Below are 20,242 nucleotides of genomic sequence, written 5' to 3'. Positions count from 1 at the left end.
CATTTTGGTGCTAAAAGTGACAAACTCAAGATGTTAACGGTCAAAGTGATGAAAATAATTATTAGATATGGAATGTTATTTATAGGTAATTGTAATTGATAAATCATTGATTATCATAACCAAATATGATGTTGTTAAACATCCATATATTTTTATCTATAAATTATAAAATAAAAATATAAACTATCCAATAATTTGCATTTAACGGTGGGTTTCTCTGTTTCATTTATGTGTACTCTGCTCCTTGAGAATACTGAGGAACAAAATACAGCACACATAAGAGACATCTAATACATGCTTGTTGAATAAAAGTGTTGTATTTAGACATTTTAAATAAATGCCCCCAATCCCATAAATAATTGCTCCCAAAGAATTACACCATAAGAAAAACGTCAGCCAGATCCAATACTTCTTTAAATACATACAATAATGGTGTTTGGGAATCCATTTATTTATGACCATCCCCTTGGAATTAAGGAACAATGGGTGTGGCAAGAGGGGTAGGGGTGGGATCCTGCATGGAAAATCCAGAGATCTTCATAATTAATTCTTATTACACATGCCCCAGAATCAATGGGACCTGTTTCTCCCTTTCATTGGAAACACTGTGGCATTGCCAACCTGCTGCTTCATCAGGAATCTCCTGCTCTATGAAAATAAAAACATGATACTAATGGTGAGGCTGCTCTGGCATGGATAGCAAACTATGCCTAGCTTTTAGAAATGTATTCCTCTTCGAGTCCAGGATAATATTTCCATTTTCTACCTACCAGCCAACTAACATGTTTAATTCAAAAGAATTTGAATGCCCTTTGAAAACTGTATATACAAATATAAGGTATATTATTATTAATAATAATTTACAAATCACATAGACAGCCCTCTATGAACACATTTTGTAGTCTGGTTTCCCTCAGATCTGTGGTTGTCATCCACCTGGAAAGTCCCCAAAGTACTAGCTAAAAATCTGCCACCACCACCCCTTCTGCTGTTCCTGCAGTCATATTTAATTGTGTTTGCTCAATTCTAAGCCAAACTCATATGCAGTATATTTAGATGGTTAAAATAGCTCAGTACTCAACTGCTTTTAGAGATTATTTTCAGTTCGACAATTCTTAGGAATTATTCTGGAGTAAACAAGGTGAGGAGAAAAGAAAACAACATAAATCTGCGCCACTGATGAAGAAAACAATATTGGAACTACAATCTGGAGATTCACCATGAATGAGGGAAGAGAGTTTTCCTTGGTTTATTTTCTTATATCAAATACAATCACTGATTCATTTCCTATTTGGCATTTATTTTAAAGTAGAGGATAGCAAGAAACTAATAGCTAGAAACAGAGAAAAGCACTATTATCACTTAAAAAGATGGATGTGTAATTGCCATTCTTACCCTTAAATAACATCAAAAGGAAAAGTGTGGAAATGACATATGGATTGCTTGTTACTTAAGCAAAGTTTTCTGAACCTTTGAAACAGACTTTATCTCACATAATGGAAAATTTGCTAAATTGAAGGGTATAAATCATTTATTTATATTCCAGTAACTATTTTGTCAGAGCCCCAATTCTTAAACACTTCTGCAGACTTGTTTTGATAAAGAGCTGTAACTAATTTGCAGGTGTTTGGTTAGATGTTTCTATCAAGTGACTCCACCTTCAATTTTTTCCATTTGCATTTTCTATGCCATTTAGCAAACAAGCACCCATTATTATGAAGTTATAAGGGGAAGGCTAAGAGATCTGAAGAAGTCTAGAATTTGCAAAGATAATACAGTATGATAATATAATACAGTAAAGAGTTTTATAAAGGTATGATTTTTTTTAAAAAGAAGTATTCCACCTCCAAGTTATTTTTGTTTTTTAAGTTTAAAAAGCAAAGAGAAAGTCAATTTAATTTTTTTCTGGCAGCCTTTCGGTCAGACCATGCTTGTGAGTGCTTTGTGTTTAGGCTCCTTTTTGTGTGTAGGAAATAAATATCTGTCCTACAACTGATTTATATTGTACATTAAGTACCTTTCTAATCTCCACTTTGGGGAGACTAGACATGAGCCCAAACCCAAGTAGTAACTAAATCTTCCCCAGGGTTCCAGGGTGGGGATGTAATGATACCAAGAACATGAAAAAAGAAGCCTAATCCTTCTCATTGGAGACCAAGCATCCTCTGAAATGAAGGAGGTTCCCTTGTGCAAGGGTCCAATGAGACTGCCTCCTTAGTAAAGAGGCCCTCTGGACACACCGTTTCCAGCAGTGGTCACTATTGCTCGAAAGGTGTAGATGGCATACTAAAGGATTTGCATTCAACCCAATATTAGGAATAGCTTACATAATGGAAGACATAGTCAGAGTGCAAAAATGTCCTGACAAGTGAGAAGTTTGCACCAAATGTAATGAGAAGAAATTAAGAGGTAAAGCAAGTAGTCTTACCCTTAAAAAACAATTTTACAAAAATGAAATTGGGGAGATAAGGGTAGGTAACAACTCATTTGAAAAATATTTGAAAATTTTAAGGGACTGCATAAAAAAGCTAACATTTCTTTATCAGAAATAAAATGTTTTAGGTATATAATCTTACTTAATCCTTACAACAGCCCTAAGAGGAAAGTACTACAGGTATCATTCTTATTTTACAGCTAAGGAAACTGCAGTTCAGGCAGCTAGTATGAGACTCAGTCAAAAGCAATGATTCTTGCTGTCTTCCTGGCTTTTGATCAGATTCTATTCTTCTTCCTTAATATTTTTTATTCCCTATTTCTGATGACTTATATTTTCTGTCTTCTAATATTCATGTAATACTAAACCACCTCCCCTGGTCTTCCTTCCACATCCAACACTTACATGTAGATTGCTTCCAATCTGCTACCCACGCAGTGGCAGGACAGCAGCACTGTGTTAATATATTTTAGCACTATTATTATTTCCTTTGTATGGTCTTTTTTTCCTTTCAAAACACCTTGCATAGCTATAATTTCATTTGAGCCTCACAAAACCTAGATAGACAAGGCAGATATAATCATCCCCATTTTAAAGATGAAGAAATTAAGACAGAAATTTTGAAAACTGGTTGAAGGCCATAGTTGATGGCCAAGCTAGGATTAGATCTGAAGGTCTCAAAAAAAAAGGAATTGAAGGTCTCCCAGTTCCAAATTGCTTCCACTCAACCAGAGGTGTCATATATATATTAAAATGTAATTGGGAAATATTTAACAAAATTAATAAAAATACAGTAGAACCTAGGTAATACTGACAGGCAGCTTTCTAAGTCAATATATGCTGACAAGCATCTTTATACATCATTTAGTGGCCCCCATTTCTATTCGAATTTGACACCTCTACCCTAGATCAGACTACCTTGTGTACACAGCTGTATGCATGAATGGTATTCTTTTAGCCTCGAGAAAAGTAAGAGTGTAAGTCCAGGGACCCCTATATATATATAAACCTAGGCAAAAACAAAAGAGAATTCAAGAGCTAAGTTGAACAGATTCTGTTTTATGCCTGTCCATAGACTGCATCTCTACTAGGTGCACAAATACACAACATTTCTCACGTGGAGACTTGGACAATAAGATAGATGAGCACAAGAACTACATCAGAATGGCTTGGATTGCATACTTCCTCCAGGAGAAAGGCATCACCTGAAATCTCACCATCACGGAAATGGATTCAACTTTGATAGTCACTAATACCTCCTCAGTTTCCTTTCCCCTCTGCCTCGAGGGCTGAAGGCCTGGAGCAATAAACTCCTCCTGAAATCTCCCTTTATAGAGGACTCAGAATTTTCCAGTCAACAATATTTCCCATCAGCTGCTCTGCACGGTTTTCACTCCATGACCATCATGCTCCTTGCCAGGTACCTTTTGGCATGCCCCCCAACCCCTTTCACCTTTTTTGTGTACTGTGTTATCCTATTAGATTGCAAGATCTTTCAGGATGGGGATTGTCTCCTCCCGCCTTTTAAAATATGTATCCCCAGTGCTTAGCCAGAGTCTGGCAGATAGGGGGTATTTAATAAATATTTTATTGACTATGACTATGACTATGACTATAAGTATTAAGGGAAAAACAGCCCTTAAGTACATGGTCTTTTGACAATGGGGGCAGTAACAATATCTTGTCTATGCATTATCTCAGTTTTATGGCCTAAAAGGTCATTACTTTATTGTTTAAAAGATGTAAATATTTGAGATAACCATGCTTTCAAAAACTTGAAACACTACAAGGAATTATTCTTAGAAAACTCCAAATAAATGTTTCTTAGTGTATAGAACAAAAACAATTTCATTCTTGCCAACTCAATCTCAATTGATTCCCATAAATTAACATTTTAAAAATAAATGGAAAGAATACTGGAGGAAATACACAACTCCCAGAAGTCTTTCATCCTTCTAGGGCAGATCAATTACAGCTGATAGTGTGTGGTAGTTGGGAGTAGGATGCCTTTCATATCACACTTTAAAATCTAAGATCCTTATTAAGATTAGGTCCTAGCTGTTGCCATTAAAAATTCATGGCCCTTTTCTGAGAAAAAGCATTTGACCTATTATCACTGGCTAAATTTGGTCTTTTCCCAAAGCTGCATATTAGACCTATTGGACATTTATTGTAGTGGGAAATGGGTCTTAAAAAATAGCGACAGATTGGTGATACATTTAAAACCTGAAAAAATGAACAGTTTTCATTAAGATACAATTTTTGTTTAAATATTCACTATGGAACTCAAAGGAAGTAAATTATACACTCTAGAAGGATGTGTCAACTTCTTTCATTCACGCTTCTATACTAGCATTTAATACACTGAAAGTGTTAATTGGCTGAAAAGTTTAGTCAAATATCCTTATGTTGCATCTATCTAAACACTAAACATCTGGATACTTGGAAATATCTAGATAATTGGCTGATTTTTTCAGTTTTCAGACACATATTTGATATTGTGCAAACATTTGAAATTTGTGTTCAACACTGGAAAAAAGAGAATGTCCCTCCAAAGAGAATTTTACTTCCTTCTTATTGGTAGAATATGGTCTGGTATTTTAAATAATCACTTATATCTATTACACTAATAGAACTTGTAATCATGTTATTTTCAAATACTGTCCCAAAATTAGTTTAGGCTTTAAAATCAAAATTTCTATTTCATGGATATATTTTTGCATATTAGAAATTATTCTGGGTCTATAAAATAGGTTAATTTGGTCAATTTGGTGAAAACACACAAACTGACTATGTACCATTATAAAGGTATAATACAACTATAGCAGTTTTACTGAATTTCTCATTTTTGAAGGAACTGTATTATCAAATAGATAAAAGTTTTAAAACAAGTTATTCACATAATATGATAAAATTCAGTTAATCCAAAACTTATTCCTTAAATGTAGTATATAATTCAAAGTATCAATTATTCTTCAAATGATTAAATTCTTTATTTTTCTATGGTTAGAAATATACAAATAAAATTAATTCAAAGTCCATTTTTCTGTTTCCTTGCATTTCATATTAATGAAATGTAATTCTGTTCCTTTAAATTGAATAGGTTTGGGTTGTCAAATATTTTTATTTTTAAAAAAGCAGGTAATCTAGTGTACTGGGGGGTCAGCAGTCTCTTCTAGTCAAGTAGAGGCTAGATGAGCATTTGTCCAAGATGCTATTGAAGGGGCCGCTGCACTGGAAGAGAGGTCAAGTTAGATGATCTCCAATTAAATTCATTATGTCCTTATTATGTGCAAAAACAACAATGAAATGGTCCCTGATCTTCAGGAATATTTGACTGTGTAGTTAATTATAACATGTACAAAGATAAGAAAACACATAGTAATGTAACATAATCTCAACAGGTAGAAGAAAGTCCTGGGGGTGGGAGTGGGTGGGGTTAGGGAAGGGGAGATCAGAAAAGGTATCAAGGAGGAGGAGGCACCTGAACTGTGCTTTGAAGGAAGATGGGGGTGGGGGAGTGAGGTAAGGAAGGAGTGCATTCCAGGCATGAGGAACAACTACACAAAGACACAGAGGTGAAAGGTGAAATGTCATTTTGGGGGAACCAGCAGGCTGGTTTAATCAGAATGGAGAGTGTATGAAGTGGAATAATTTGAAATAAGGCTAGAAAGGTAGGTGAGAACTAAATTGTGAAGGACTTAAAACACCAGGTTGAGATTTTTGTCTTTTATCCTAGAGGCAATAGGGAGCTACTGAATATTTTTGAGTAGGGGAGTGACATAGTCAAGTCTACGTTTCATCAATATCAATTTGGTAGCTATGTGGAGGATGTGATTAAGCAGGGGAAAGACTGGAGGCAGATAGATCCATTAGGAGACTATTACAAGAGTACAGATAAGAGACAACAAGTGCCTGCATTTGGTGGTGGTGATGTAGCTACAGAGAAGAGGGATGATTTGAGAGATTTTGTAGGGGTAGACATGAAAAACCTTATCAAGTGATTAAATGGGAGTGAAAAGGATTGGAGGGATGCCAACGGAATCAGCCCCAGAAGTCACCTTAAAGACAATACTGGATTAGCTACAATTCTTTAATTTGTAATACACACACACACACACACACACACACACACACACATACATTTTGGTGAGGCAATTGGGGTTAAGTGATTTGCCCAGAGTCATGTAGCTAATTAAGTGTTACATGTCTGAGGTTGAATTTGAACTCAGGTCCTCCTGACTCCAGGGCTGGTGTTCTATCCACTGCGCCACCTAGCTGCCCCAACAAGTAATATTCTTAAAGATGAGGGTAGGCCCAGAATTCCTAAAAGGATATAGCTATTCTTGTCATTAAACCTGAGCTATTTATATAGAAACTAACTCTCACAAACTATTTAACAACTTAAAAGCACAGATTTAGCCATCTTTTTGCTTTCTCTTTCCCTACTCACTTTTCTAAAAACTTTTCTCCTTTATTTCCTCTTTCTCCTCACTTTTTTATGCTTCCTTTTTTCCTCTGTCCTTCTCTATTTGCCTTTTTCTTCCTTTTTATTTTAATTATTTTACTTTTATTAAATTGTAAGCACTTCGGGAATAGATTCTGTCTCAAACAGAACTTAGTCTCCCTTGCACTCATAGGAGTGACTTGCAGGAAGAAGTAGGTATTTAATAAATGGGTGCTGAACTGAACTGAATTAAGCAGTATGGTCTGTTGGAAAGAACACTTGTTGGACTTCTAATCAAAGAATGTGTGAGTGGATCCCACTTCTGCTACTTTCTACCTGTGTGATCTTGGACAAATCTCTTCACCTTTCTGGGTCTTGTTCTTATTCAGACTGTGGAATTAAGACTGATTGGGTTGGGTAAGATGATAATCAAGGTCCCTTTTCACTTCAACATCATCATTAAGCTTTTACTGAAAACAACCCATCTCCTAGTGTGTCAAAGAATAAAAAGGGTTGGGAAACATTGCACTAGAGTATACTACCTTAATAAGTTTTATGGCAATTTTTTCTTTCTTTTCTGCTCCATGGGTAGAGAACAGTCATTTTTTATCATAGTATTTTATCTGCAAATGCATCTTAACAAATAAAAATTGTTATATGATTTTGATGACACAGTTTAGGGAATGTGTTGCTACCCAACGTGGTGATGAGTTCATCCGGGGATACAGTTCACCAATAAGGAGGTTGAGATGCAAGAAAGGGAAAATACTGAAAGAGAGGAAAGATATGGCAGTTGAGACTGAGCAACCCAACTATCCCCTTCCAGCAACTTATCTAGGTTAGACTTCAGATAAATAGCCTACTTTAGGGGGGTTGTAAGATGATGGCAGACTAGTTAAGGCCTTCTGCAGAAGGTGGGATTTGAGCTGATCCTTGAAGGAAGTTGGGAAGCTAGGAGAAGCTAGGAGGCTGAGTAGAGGAAATATGTATTCCAGACATGGAGAACAGCCAGTGTACTTAGAAGATGAACTGTCAGTCAGTCAATGAGCATTTTTGAGCTCCTACTATGTACCAGACACAGTGTGGTGCTGAGGATACCAAGAAAGGTAAAAGATGGTCCCTGTCTGAAGGAGCTCACAAGGTAATGGGGGAGACAATATGCAGATAACTGTATATACAAGATATACACAAGATAAACTAAAAACAATCAACAGAGGATTAAGGGAGAGCCAGAAAGCCTTCTTGTAGAAGGTGGAATTTTAGCTTAGACTTGAAGGAAGCCAGCAAAAAAATAAGCAGGCCAGTGGAGAAGCATCATAGGAATCAAAGACGGGAGTAAATTGAAAGACTACCAGAAATGTAGGAAGGGACCAGGTTGTAAAAGGCTTTAAATGACAAAAAAAGGATTTTGTATTTGACCCTGAAATTAAGAGAGGCTGGTTCTCATTGGCTCCTACATTAGGACAGCTTCTGATGTCAATCAAAAGATGTATGTGTTCAACAATCTGGTCTTTCCAATAGTTTTTCCCATTTACCCTTCCTTCCAGCTCCTTGCACACACTTTTTCACATCACTTCTATCCTGTTCATTATTTTAGAAAGTATTAGAGTAGTAAAGGAAACTTAAACATACTAATAATATGTGAACATTAATTGTTTAGTTCATTGAGTTGGGTGGGGGATGGTGGTGACATAATCAGATCTATGCTTAAGGAAAATCAATTTGGAAGTTGAGAGGAGGATGGATTGTGGTGGAGAAAAGGCAGAAAGATCAGTTTGAAGGTTATTGCAATAGTCCTGGCAAGAGGTAATGAGAGCCTGGACTAAGACGGTGACTGGGTAAGTGGAGAGAAATGGATTTATACCAGTGACACCGTGAAGGTAGAAAAGACGAGGCTTGATAACAGCAGATATGAGGGACGAGTGCGAGCCAGGAGATGCAAGCCTGGGTGACTGGAAGAAAGGTGGTGCCCTTGAAGATAGCTGGAAAAAGGGGTTTGGAGGCAAAGGTATAAATAAATACTGGAACTTGACCCCAGGTTGGGGAGATGAGCCAAAAAGTGAAGGAAGGTGATACTGATGTTGGTCACTTCTCCTTCACACCTGCTAATAATGCAGCACACAAGAGAAACCCTGAGGCACCCCTGTGCTCAGGTAACAAGGCAGCTAAAGGACTGCTCGTGGACATGAGCAAATTGCTTTTTGCAAAGCTCCAGATACAAGAGACTAAAAACTGCATCTCCAGCTTCTTTGTCTTCCATGATGCATACAGGGGGTGGAATGGGCTAAATCAAAGTCACAGTCTGGAATAGTCATGATTAATGTTCTGATATCAGTATGTTTATGGTTCCTTTACCACTCTAACTAAATACTTTCTAGAATAAAGAACTTGATAAAGGTGACCTGAATAAAAGCAAGCAAGAGACTGGAAGGTGAGTAGCTAGTAAGAATTGGGGGTGGGGGCACATTGGAGAGATTTGATTGGTGGATACATACACCTAATGGACATCAGAATCTGTCCTAATGTAGGAGTCCATGATGACCCAGAATCCTCAGGGTCCTGACCAAGAATAGGCAACTTGACAAATACCCACAGCGCCCCCTGGTGACTAAAAAAGCAATAATAGTCTACTCTAAATTTTCCTAGTTTAACAGCAGTTACAGAAATTCATCAGCACTGTTCTGCTTTTCAAAGGGCATTGAAGTATGGTAAAAGATGATCTGAAAATTCCATTATGTTGTCTTATGAATATGCCTTTGAAAGAAAAAATGACTAAATAAAATAAATTTAAAATAAAAAATTAAAATAAATTTATGGTAGACTAACTAGAAACAAATTCAATATTCCAAAGAATGGTTCTTCTATAGCAATTTATAATTTTCAAAGTATTTTCCATGAAGAAGTTTGTACAAGTTATATCATACCCATTTTGTATCATATTGCTTGCCTTCTCAATGGGCGAGAGAGTGGCTGGAGGGAGAGAATTTGGAGTTCAAATTTTTTTTTAAAATGGACATTGAAAATAAATACCTTTTAAAATATTATACCCATTTTATACATGAAGAAGTAGATAGTTATAAAGCTCATAAGTAATAGACTCACATCTTATATTCAAATTCAGCGCTCTGCCTAATATACCATGCTGCCTCTTATAACCAGCAGCAGGAAACCAGATAGGCAGGACACTGGATCAACCATCTGTGAATTATATCCAAATACTAAGACTTTTAGAAGGTATTATATTTCACTTATATGTCTTAATCCTATTTCAAAGTGCTCACTGCCTATGCTATTTCTTTTACTAAAGGTGGGCACTTTAAAGTGTGAAATTCTACATGAAATGATACAAAACATGAAAAAAATGTATGTGCCAGTAAAATAATGTAAATATGTTTGTTTTCCACACTAGACTACATATCTTTATTTTAATAAATCTTCTTTTATAAGTTCTTTTATCTATAGGGTTCTTTTGACTTCCATATCTTTTCCTGTGACTTGATTGTCAAGCACTTTGTAGATATACTATTTGAATGGGATATGAAGCACATTACTCTCAGTGACACTCTTAAACTAACTTATTGGCATTTCCAATAAAATTCCACTAGCATAAAATATATTAGAATTTCACTTTACGAAAATTCTTACGGCATGCCAATAGACCTCTGCAAATACTTGATGGGTGGGGGTTAAAACATTTCAAGTTATTTCCGAAGCAAATTTTGACTATTGAAATTTCTAAAAATCCCTACATTATTTTTTCTTATCCATCACAAGTTTTTAGCAATATACTTAAATACCAAAGAACCAATTTTCCCAACAAGGCTTCCCTCAAAATCTTTTAAAAAATTACCTGTTCTTAAGCAGTGCCCTGAAGGTTGTCATATTCAGTCCCAGATAGCTTGGCAGCAAGTTTGACCAATTCCAGTCCCATTTAGTTATGGCTGACTGTTGACATATGAGAAGAAGCTATTGTTAGTTATTAATCAGAGTTAATACGATCAGTAAATTAAAGCTCCAGCTGTGATAGACTAACTAAGAAGGAGGGGGGTCTAGAACAAGGACTTAGACAGATGATATCAATCATGCCCACAGAAGAAGGTTTTTATTCCAATAAGACAGCAATTAATTTATAAATCCATTTGAGGATGTAGCCATTATTTATGAAAAGATAAATCAATTTTTGAGTTGTTATTCTTTCAACTGTTAATGGCATTTTGCCCAAATACTTTCTCTGAAAGGTTGACTCTTGAAAAGCAAAATAACTGGCAACTTTTAATGTATCCTCCCAATTTACATTTTTTTTTGGTGTCAGCAAAAAGTTTTATCAAGAAAAACTTGAAGTAGTTAGAAATCTGGCTTTATGCTATATCTTAATTAGTGTGCCATATTAGTATTGTCTATTTTGCAAAAGGAAATACAGTAAACAGATAGTTACAAAAATAAGAACAAAATTTCCTTTAAAAATTTATTAGATAATCTGAAATCCAAGTATAGAGACAAAGACTATGTAAAATAGCTTTGTAAAAGTATATGATAAAAGATATTGTTTATTTAAATGAAGAAATAATTTAATGGTTAAGATTATTTTATGCAATCTGAAATACAATAGACTGAGGTATCAAGTCAATTTGTACAGATAGAACATGTTTGGTTTCCCACTATTATAGTAGCTCTCTGCTCTAGAAAACCAAACAGTTCTGATAATAATACCAGTTTAGGCCAGTTTTTAGACTCCAACAAGAACTATCCTTTGTCACCTGCTGATTAATCGAGCCCTACAATCCTGTCATACAGTAGAAGAATTCTGCCCTGAGGTGTCAGCATCTGAAGGTCTTATTCTACAGTTTTGATGAATGTAGGCTAGAGCTGTAACAGGCATGATAAAAATATTATCTGCATCCCAAATTAGGACAATGTTTTAAATTTTTTTCATTAGAGCTCTAGGTCAAGCAATCCTTTTTTTCTGTCATGCCAGTTCAAATGATTTGTCAAGAGACTTTCAGAAAGAGATACCTAAATTGTGAATTAAGCTGGAATCAAAGTTGCCATCATTTTTCTGCCATTTTTCTGCATTTTGGGTTATGATTTTAATATAACCACTGACTGTGTGGTTTAAATAATCTTTATGAGATGGTATAATTAACTATGTATTTAAACATGCATTGTTTTCCATATTGAGTTTTTTTAAAGTAAATTCATTCATTTTAAACGATCACTTATGTAAATAATGTCTATGCCAAATTCTACGATATGCTTTCAAGAAGATTGTCAAGATTATTTTTAAACACTTGTGAAACTATATATTATCTACCAAAAATGAATAATTCAGTCATTTACAAGACACCAATGATTTAAAAGGACTGGCTTGATTTTATGACCTAAGTGAAGTTCCTGGGACAGTCAATAGTCAATTAAAAAACATTTATTAAGCACCAACTAAGTGTCAAGCACAGTGCTAAGCACTGGGGATACAAAAAGAGACAAAAGATTATCTCTGCCTTCAAGGAACTTACAATCTAATGGGAAACACAAAACCAAACAAATAACTACAAACAAGCTACACAAACACACAGATATACATGAAATACTTAACAGAAGGAAGGTTTCTTTTTTTTTTGTTGTTGCTTTTTGATGAGGCAATTGGGGTTAAGTGACTGGCCCAAGGTCACACAGCTAATAATTGTGAAGTGTCTGAGGCTAGATTTGAATTCAGGTCCTCCTGACTCCAAGGCTTAAGCTTTATCCACTGCACCACCTAGCTGCCTTCCAGAAGGAAGGTTTCTTATACCAATGAAATAACATGGGGGGGAATGAATATATAGTTTTAATTTTCAAAGATGGCATAGATAGCTTGCAATGTGTATTGTTGGAGATAGCACCCCACATAAATGTGGGCACAGATCCACTAAAATATTTAATTATCATTTTAATCTTCATTTCTATTCATTGCCAGACCCTTGCACATAATAGCTGTATGCCCAATCTTTGTTCAACGACAATTACTCTCCACATACCTGATCCAGCATTTTTTCACTAAACCACTCATACACCTGAAAAGGGTTAAAGGCAGGAGGCAGCTTTTCCAGGCTCTTCAAGGTCAATTTTAAAGGTCTGGTGGGTAATGTGTTTTCCTCTGGTACATTCATAGAAAACAGCTGTTCTTTCAAATATTCCTTCAAGGGGGGGGAAAAAACAAATTTGCATGCTTATTACTCTATGTTCTCTTTAAAAGCAAGCTGATCAAAACCTGTATTTACTCTTTTCACACATTTCTTAGCATTCACTTGGAGATTCCAATATGTTAATACCACAAGAGAGAATTCATTTTCAGAAGATGCAGTGCTGATGAGGATTTATTATACTAAACAGCACCAATCAAAAATAACTGAGCCTAAAATGCTGTGGTGAGGGTCAATTACTAAATTTCATGAAATAAACTATTCAAAGTATTTGATTTCTTTAGATTCAATTGTACTTGAAGCTTTTTCTAGGCTTTGTCTTATGGATTATATGGGGCAGATGTTCAATAGCCAACATTAGAACAAAAGCTAAATAATCTAAGGAATGAGTATTATGTGTTCAGTTCTGTGGTAAGCATTAATATATTTTTAATTATTTATTTTCAACATGCATGTTTTAAAATTTTGAGTTCCAAATTCTCTCTCCCTTGAGCCCTTCCTCCATGTATTGAGAGGGCAAGCCATATATCAATTATATATATGGAATCATGCATGACATATTGCAAAAAAAAAAAAAGCAAGAAAAACAAAGTGGAAAAATTATGCTTCAATTTGTACTCTGAGTTCATCAGTTCTCTCTGTGGAGGTGGATAGCATTTTTCAACAAGAGTCTTTCCAAATTGTCTAGAATCACTGTAGCCTAGTCTTAGTGATCATTGTGATCAGAGTAGCTAAGTCTTTCACAGTTGATTACTATTACAATATTGCTGATACTGTATATAGTCTTCTGGTTCTGCTCACTTCACTTTGCATCAATTCATTTAAGTCTTTGTAAGTTTCTCTGAAACTATTCCACCTTGTCATGTCTTACAACACAATAGTATTCCACCACAATTATATAACACAACTTGTTCAACCACTCTCCAATTGATGGGCATCTCCTCAGTTTCCATTTTTTTTTTACCACCACCAAAAGAGCTGCCATAAATATTTTTTTTTCTTTTAACTCTTAGGGATATAGACTTAATAGTGGAGTGGTATGGCTGGGTGAGAAGATATGTGCACTTTTATAGTACTTTGGGCATAGTTTCAGATTGTTCTTCAGAATGGTTGGATCTGTTCACAACTCCACCATCGCTGCATTAATGTCCCTCTTTTTCCACATACTCTCCAGCGTGTTATTTTCCTTTTCTGTCATGTCAGCCAATCTGATAGCTATGAGTTGGCACCTCAAAGTTATTTTAATTTGCATTTCTCTTAAGAATTAGTGATTTAGAACATTTTCCATATAACTACAGATAGCTCTGATTTCTTTTTCTGAAAACTGCCTGTTTATATCCTTTAACCATTTATTAATTAGGGAATGGCTTTTATGTTTATAAATTTGATTCAGTAAACTATATACTTGAGAAATAAGGTCTACATGAGAGGAACTTGTAAACTTCCCCCCACCCCTCCACCGTTTCCTGCTTTCCTTCTAATTTTGGCTGCACTGGTTTTGTTAGTACAAACTTTTTTTTTTATTTCATGTAATCAAAATTATCCATTATACTTCCCATGATCCTCTGTGTCTCTTGTTTGGTCATAAACTCTTCCCTTATCTATAGATCTAACAAGTAAATTTTTCCCTGTTCCTTTAATTTGCTTATGATATTAACCTTTATGTCTAAGACAAAACATTGATATTTTAATGGGAGTAGTACACTATTTTTATAAAAATACTATTTTGATGCCTTATCATGTCAAGGATTTCTTAAAAGCTCATTGCCCAAGGACCAACCTACCAAAGTCTAGACAACCTCTTTACCAGGTTGACCATAGAGTGATTAATTTTTTGACTATGGCAACTCTCAAAGATCATCTACCATTTTACAGAGTGGTTATCCTCCATGTTAGTGAAGGGAGTACCCAGACCAAGGAAATGACAAATCCCTGAAGTACTGACATCAGAGTCTGCTCAAATTCTATATCATAAACGCTTTTATGCAGAACTAATTACAACAGATAATCCCAAAGCATATTTATATGTAGCAGACTGAAAAATACCAAGGTCTAGTACAAGTTCTAGGCAATGAATTCTAATCCTATAACTCACTGGTGGCATCAGGTAAATCAATTCATTTCATGGCACCAATCATTTTCACAAGTAATAGAGTAAAAAAAAAAAAAACCTGATCCATTATACTGGTATGTTTCTCATAGAATCATAGCCTTCAGAGCTGAAAATGGCCTAGCCATCTTCTAGTCCAATGCCTCATTTTACAAATTAGGCCTAAAGAGTAACTTGCTCCAGGTCACCTAAGTAGTGACAGTATCAGGATTAAAATCTAACTTCAATTTCAGTGCTCTGAAGCATAATGAATAAAAACAAAACATAAGCAATACAAAATCAGATCATTTCATAACAAATGTATTTCAATATCTCTTTTCTGATTTATTTTATTTATTTATTTATTTTTGGTTTGGCAATGGGGGTTAAGTGACTTGCCCAGGGTCACACAGCTAGTAAGTGTTATTTGTCTGAGGCCGGATTTGAACTCAGGTCCTCCTGATCTTTTCTGATTTATTAAAGAATGTTTTTAACACCGTAGTATTTCCGAAGAGATTAATGAATTCATGAATTTTAGCTTAAACCTTAGAGATAATCTAGTCTGCCACTTCTCCCATTTTACAGATGAGGTACCTGGGGATGAGAGAGATTAACTGACTCACCCATCCAGGTCCTCATAGATGTTGATTTTCAGTAAAAGCTACGGTTTCTTGACTCTCTGGCCTAGGATGCTTTTCACTAATCTATGTTGCCTCTAATGCTTTGAGATCGTAGAATGATGCATATTATTGCTCTGTACCTCAAAGTTCAGATTATAAATGTGCTAACAGAAATTTTAAGGGTCTCCAATAATTTGGAACATTTGGGAACTATTACTTCAGCAACAGCTTCAGTGGGTTTTGGAGTTACCTCTCTTAGTACCTGTGTACATAAGGGCTCTGAATAAAGAGTATATGATAACTAGCAACATAGGGGTTTCTTACTAGGAGAAAAAAAGACTAGTGAATGGGGACTAACTTTACTGTATCATGATTAAAGTAAAACAGACATAAAAGACCATGCCCCACCCTGAATCATTATTTCATTTTTGCTTATAAAATCTGTTTATACATATTTTCTTTCTGAATTAATGAAATCTGGCTTCTGTCCCCACCAAAGAAAAGAGGAATTGCTTTGCTGAAAGTCACTAATCCCAATTGCTAAATTCAGTAAATTACTTTATTCTCTTTGCTCCAGCATTCTCCTATCTTCAAGTATCACCACTCTACTGAAAACCAAGAAGTCTGTATCTCCAGTCCTGTCCTATTGCCTGAGCCTAGTCATATAACACACACACACACACACACACACAGATGTATATACATATATAATTGCCTGCTATATTTTTCCATCTGATTATATTTCTATAAGCTTAAGTTCAGTAAATTCAAAACTGAATTTCTTATCTTCCATCTCATACCTATCACAAGTTACCTAACTCTCTCCATGGTTAACACCATTTTCTCTTTTTCACTTCCAGTCACTAAACTGTTATTCAAATACAGCCTTTCCTCTCTATCTCTAGTGCCATCATGCTATGTTAGGTTCTCATCACTTAATACCTGGATTTTTACAGCAAACTTTTAGCTATCCTCTTTCATAATAGATTTTAGGCTGTTTTTTTTTTTTTCCTGCTTCTCAGTAAATCCTGCAGTCTGTTGTCATGTTGATCTTTAAATAATATTTTCTAGTTCTGAAATGTTATTATTTTTTGTGTCATGCATTTGCTAAAAAACAACAATGAAAAAACAACCTGTTATCATTTCTAAAGACTTCTTCCTATTGCTAAAGTTTTTATCACATCCTAGTCCCCTATCAGCTACGTTAACTCATGTCCACTATTGACACTATTGACTTCTTAGGTCATAGATTTAGAGCTGGAAGGGACTTCAGATGTCATGTCCTCTAACTCTCTTATTTTACAAAAATGAAAAATGAGGCCTAGAGAGGTTAAGTGACTTCACACAAGGAGTAAACAACAGAGGTAGCATTTGAATCCAGGATCTCTAATTCCAGAACCAGTATTCATTCCACTAAACACCCATTCTCTGCCTTTTCTCCTTGGTGGTCTTACCCAAAGTGAGGAAACAGTATGAAGCATGGGAGTGTAATGGAGTGAAAAGAAAAATGAATTTGAAGTCAGAAATGCCATATAGGCAAACTAGGATATATATATATATATATATATGCCAAACTTTTCAGATACTAATGAAAGTTTATATATCATACATGTTCCACCAAAGTCCTTCTCCAACGCCGGATTATGGCATGAATGAGACCTTGGGTTCTTGAAGACTGACAGTGGAGTACAAGTTCCATCAGCTCTCACCAACCCATAAGAGTTTGGAACATGAAATCAGCATGACGTTACATGTCTGTCACCCAAGAACCAAGCTAGCTAAATCTGGAAAGCCAAATTGGCCACGTGAATTTTTTAGCTACAGCAACTCACAAACACAATCTACTAAGACATGACGTTAGGAGACCAATATCTTTGAAAACACAGAATCTTAAAGCGCAGCGGTATTAATGCACATACACTTCAAATATATGAGACACATTAAAGATAAAGACCACACAATTCAGATACACACGGCCAAATTTGAAATCTGTAATTATTTCAAGTAAATGATAATTGCATTGAGATATCTGCCACTATGTTCATTATTACTAAACAGACCTTGATTGACCTTGGCCTTTCTAAATCCCTTTTTGGGAAGGAAGGATGAACAACAGTAGCCTAGTCTAGCCCATGGTCAGAGACCTCCTACAGCTAAGCTCGGGCTGACAAGCAGCACATGATCGATCAGTTTCAACCAGTGTTCATTCATTAGTGAATTCTCATTAGAGGACCTAGCTGCTCCCCAAAATGAAAGTATTTAAAATAGTAACATTCTGAATTAGTAAACTATGTTTTAATCTTAAAAAAACCCAAAACAAAACCAACCCATAACCTCATCACTAGAGTATTTTCTCCACTAGGATAGCTATGCATTGCTCAAGAAAATTTCTCCTTGCACAAATTTCAGATTTTAGCACAGGCAGAGTAAACTAAACTTGAAAAATAAATCTCCAGACTATACAATGCAGATCTGAATTGAGTTTATGAGCCATATTATTGTGCAAAGTATATAAATGAAATCTACATTGTTTCTGCACAGCTTTTTTCTTACACAAATGCAGACTTGCCTAAATGGAATAGTTTCTATTATAATGCAATATTGAGTTTAGTATTGACTTTAAGAAGCATTATCACCTCCTTGACTAACCCTTAGCTGCCAGCAGACGCTGCCTCAGGCCAGTACACACCTAATTGCTCGGTAAAAAGGCCGTTTCCCTACCTCATTGAGCCGGATGACGTGATAAATTTGCCTCAGGTACTCACTGCCACCTGGTTTGTGGCAGATATCCAGGACCATCATGTTTATTTTCTGCTCAGTCAATTCAAGAGCAATACCTCCTTCTTCTAAGGCTGTGTCTTCTTCTACCATCATAAGAACACTAGAATAAAGAAAATATATTAATAACACTAATGAAGAATTGCCAAGATGGAAAAATGAGAGCCGATATAAATCAAGAGATTCAATATAAATCTAAGGTTGCAATATCTAGCCAGACAGTTTGCAGAGGTTAAAGCTTCCCAAAGTGTGACTGTTTACATGGACATTCTAGGGGCAAGCACAAGAAAGCATTTTAGAAACTGAATAGTTTTTTTTTTAATTATTGCTTTATTGCATCTATCTCCCATGCATCAATCATTTTCACATTATTGCAACTGTTGAAATTGTCATGATCATAAGATGAAAACATGAAGAAATCATTTTACTTTCTCTTTGGAGACAGAAAGTATCTCTGATACCAGAAAGCCTTAGAATTCCTCACTTTGTATATTCTTTCCTCTCTACTGTAACTGAACACATTTAACTTTAATTAAAATATCTAACAGGGAACCTATTATATTAAATATAGGTTAGGAGCTTTACAGCTGAATGCTTTACCACTTGGGTATTTAAAATTGACCTTTTGACACTTGTTGCCTTTGAAAAATGTGTGCTCCTCTCTGGTTTCTTCTGTGTAAGACATCCACAGAATTAATAACAATGAGTATTTTTCAAATGAGGATCAACTTCCACCTTCCTAAATACCACAAAGTGAGCACTAGTGTATTAAACAGTACTAAAATGTATTGTTTTTATGGACATCCACTTATTTCTATTTCATTTAAAAATACACCCTCTACACATTTTTCCAACTACCTGGTAAAGGAAGCCTCGAAAACCTGAAACCACAGGTCTCAAAAAAAAAAAAAAAGAAAGAAAGAAATACCTGATCCAGATCTGTACCTCATAAATTCAAATCTAATTTTCTTGCCTCATTTGTTATTGGGCTTGTGTTGAGCTTTAGAAAGCTAAGCATTCTCGAGGAAATTCATGATTTTCGATTGTTTCCTGGTCTAAGTGAAATTTACTGTGGTGTAATCAGCTGTACACTGCAGAGCTTGTTACTGAATTTGTGCTACCATTATAAAATTAGTTCAGCCCAGAGTTGGGGATGTTGACCTGAAGGTGCAGTCAAATGATACCCAGCTGCTGGGAGTTAAAGCTGCTATTACTTCCACATGTAGCTTCAAAATATACTTGAGGATAAACAGTTTGAAAATTACATAAGCTGCAATCTTCTTTACTAAAAAGCAAATGATGTTCCATTTTTACTGATATATTTTACAGACAGCTTCCAATGAAAGACTTTTAAAAAATAATAAGAGAATAGTTTGAGAATATCCTTTTGAAACTGCATACAGGTTGCAAGCTAAATTTCTCGCTGGGCTTCTTAGAGGTTGACATTGGAAAAGCTGGGGCCCCCTGACAAAGGACTGTCTCAGTGTCAGCCCCCGAATTGTATCCTTTCTTGTCCATCACTGTGCAGGTGAAGCAGATGATTGGATTCAGTCAGTGCTATGATTAATGAGTTCCTCTCTGGATTTGGGACTGCCTATCAATCATGTCATTAGGGAGAATGTGCCCTGAAAGAGGCAGACCTCAGCCAAGGAATAACTGCATTCATCTTAATCTGTATATGCAGCCAGCCAGCCA

The 20,242-nt window shown here is 35.5% G+C and overlaps 1 protein-coding gene across 3 annotated transcripts in view; it reads right to left on the bottom strand.

The window, feature by feature from the left end:
- The window catches only part of KIAA0825 (KIAA0825 ortholog), a 523,337-nt gene that overhangs the window by 253,626 nt on the left and 249,469 nt on the right, over window positions 1-20,242 (bottom strand). For all 3 annotated transcript variants that reach the window (XM_027864280.1, XM_027864281.1, XM_027864282.1), the window contains 3 exons: window positions 18,491-18,650; window positions 12,896-13,054; window positions 10,732-10,826 (listed from right to left, as the gene is read on the bottom strand). In XM_027864280.1, the coding sequence (XP_027720081.1) occupies window positions 10,732-10,826; window positions 12,896-13,054; window positions 18,491-18,650 (414 nt within the window). The remainder of the gene's footprint in view (window positions 1-10,731; window positions 10,827-12,895; window positions 13,055-18,490; window positions 18,651-20,242) is intronic.

The sequence above is a fragment of the Vombatus ursinus genome, unplaced genomic scaffold (genome assembly GCF_900497805.2).
Source record: "Vombatus ursinus unplaced genomic scaffold, bare-nosed wombat genome assembly UNPS02014774.1, whole genome shotgun sequence".
Classification (NCBI taxonomy): Eukaryota; Metazoa; Chordata; class Mammalia; order Diprotodontia; family Vombatidae; genus Vombatus; species Vombatus ursinus.
Note: the sequence above shows the minus strand (reverse complement) of the source record. Positions and strands in the feature narration are given on the sequence as shown.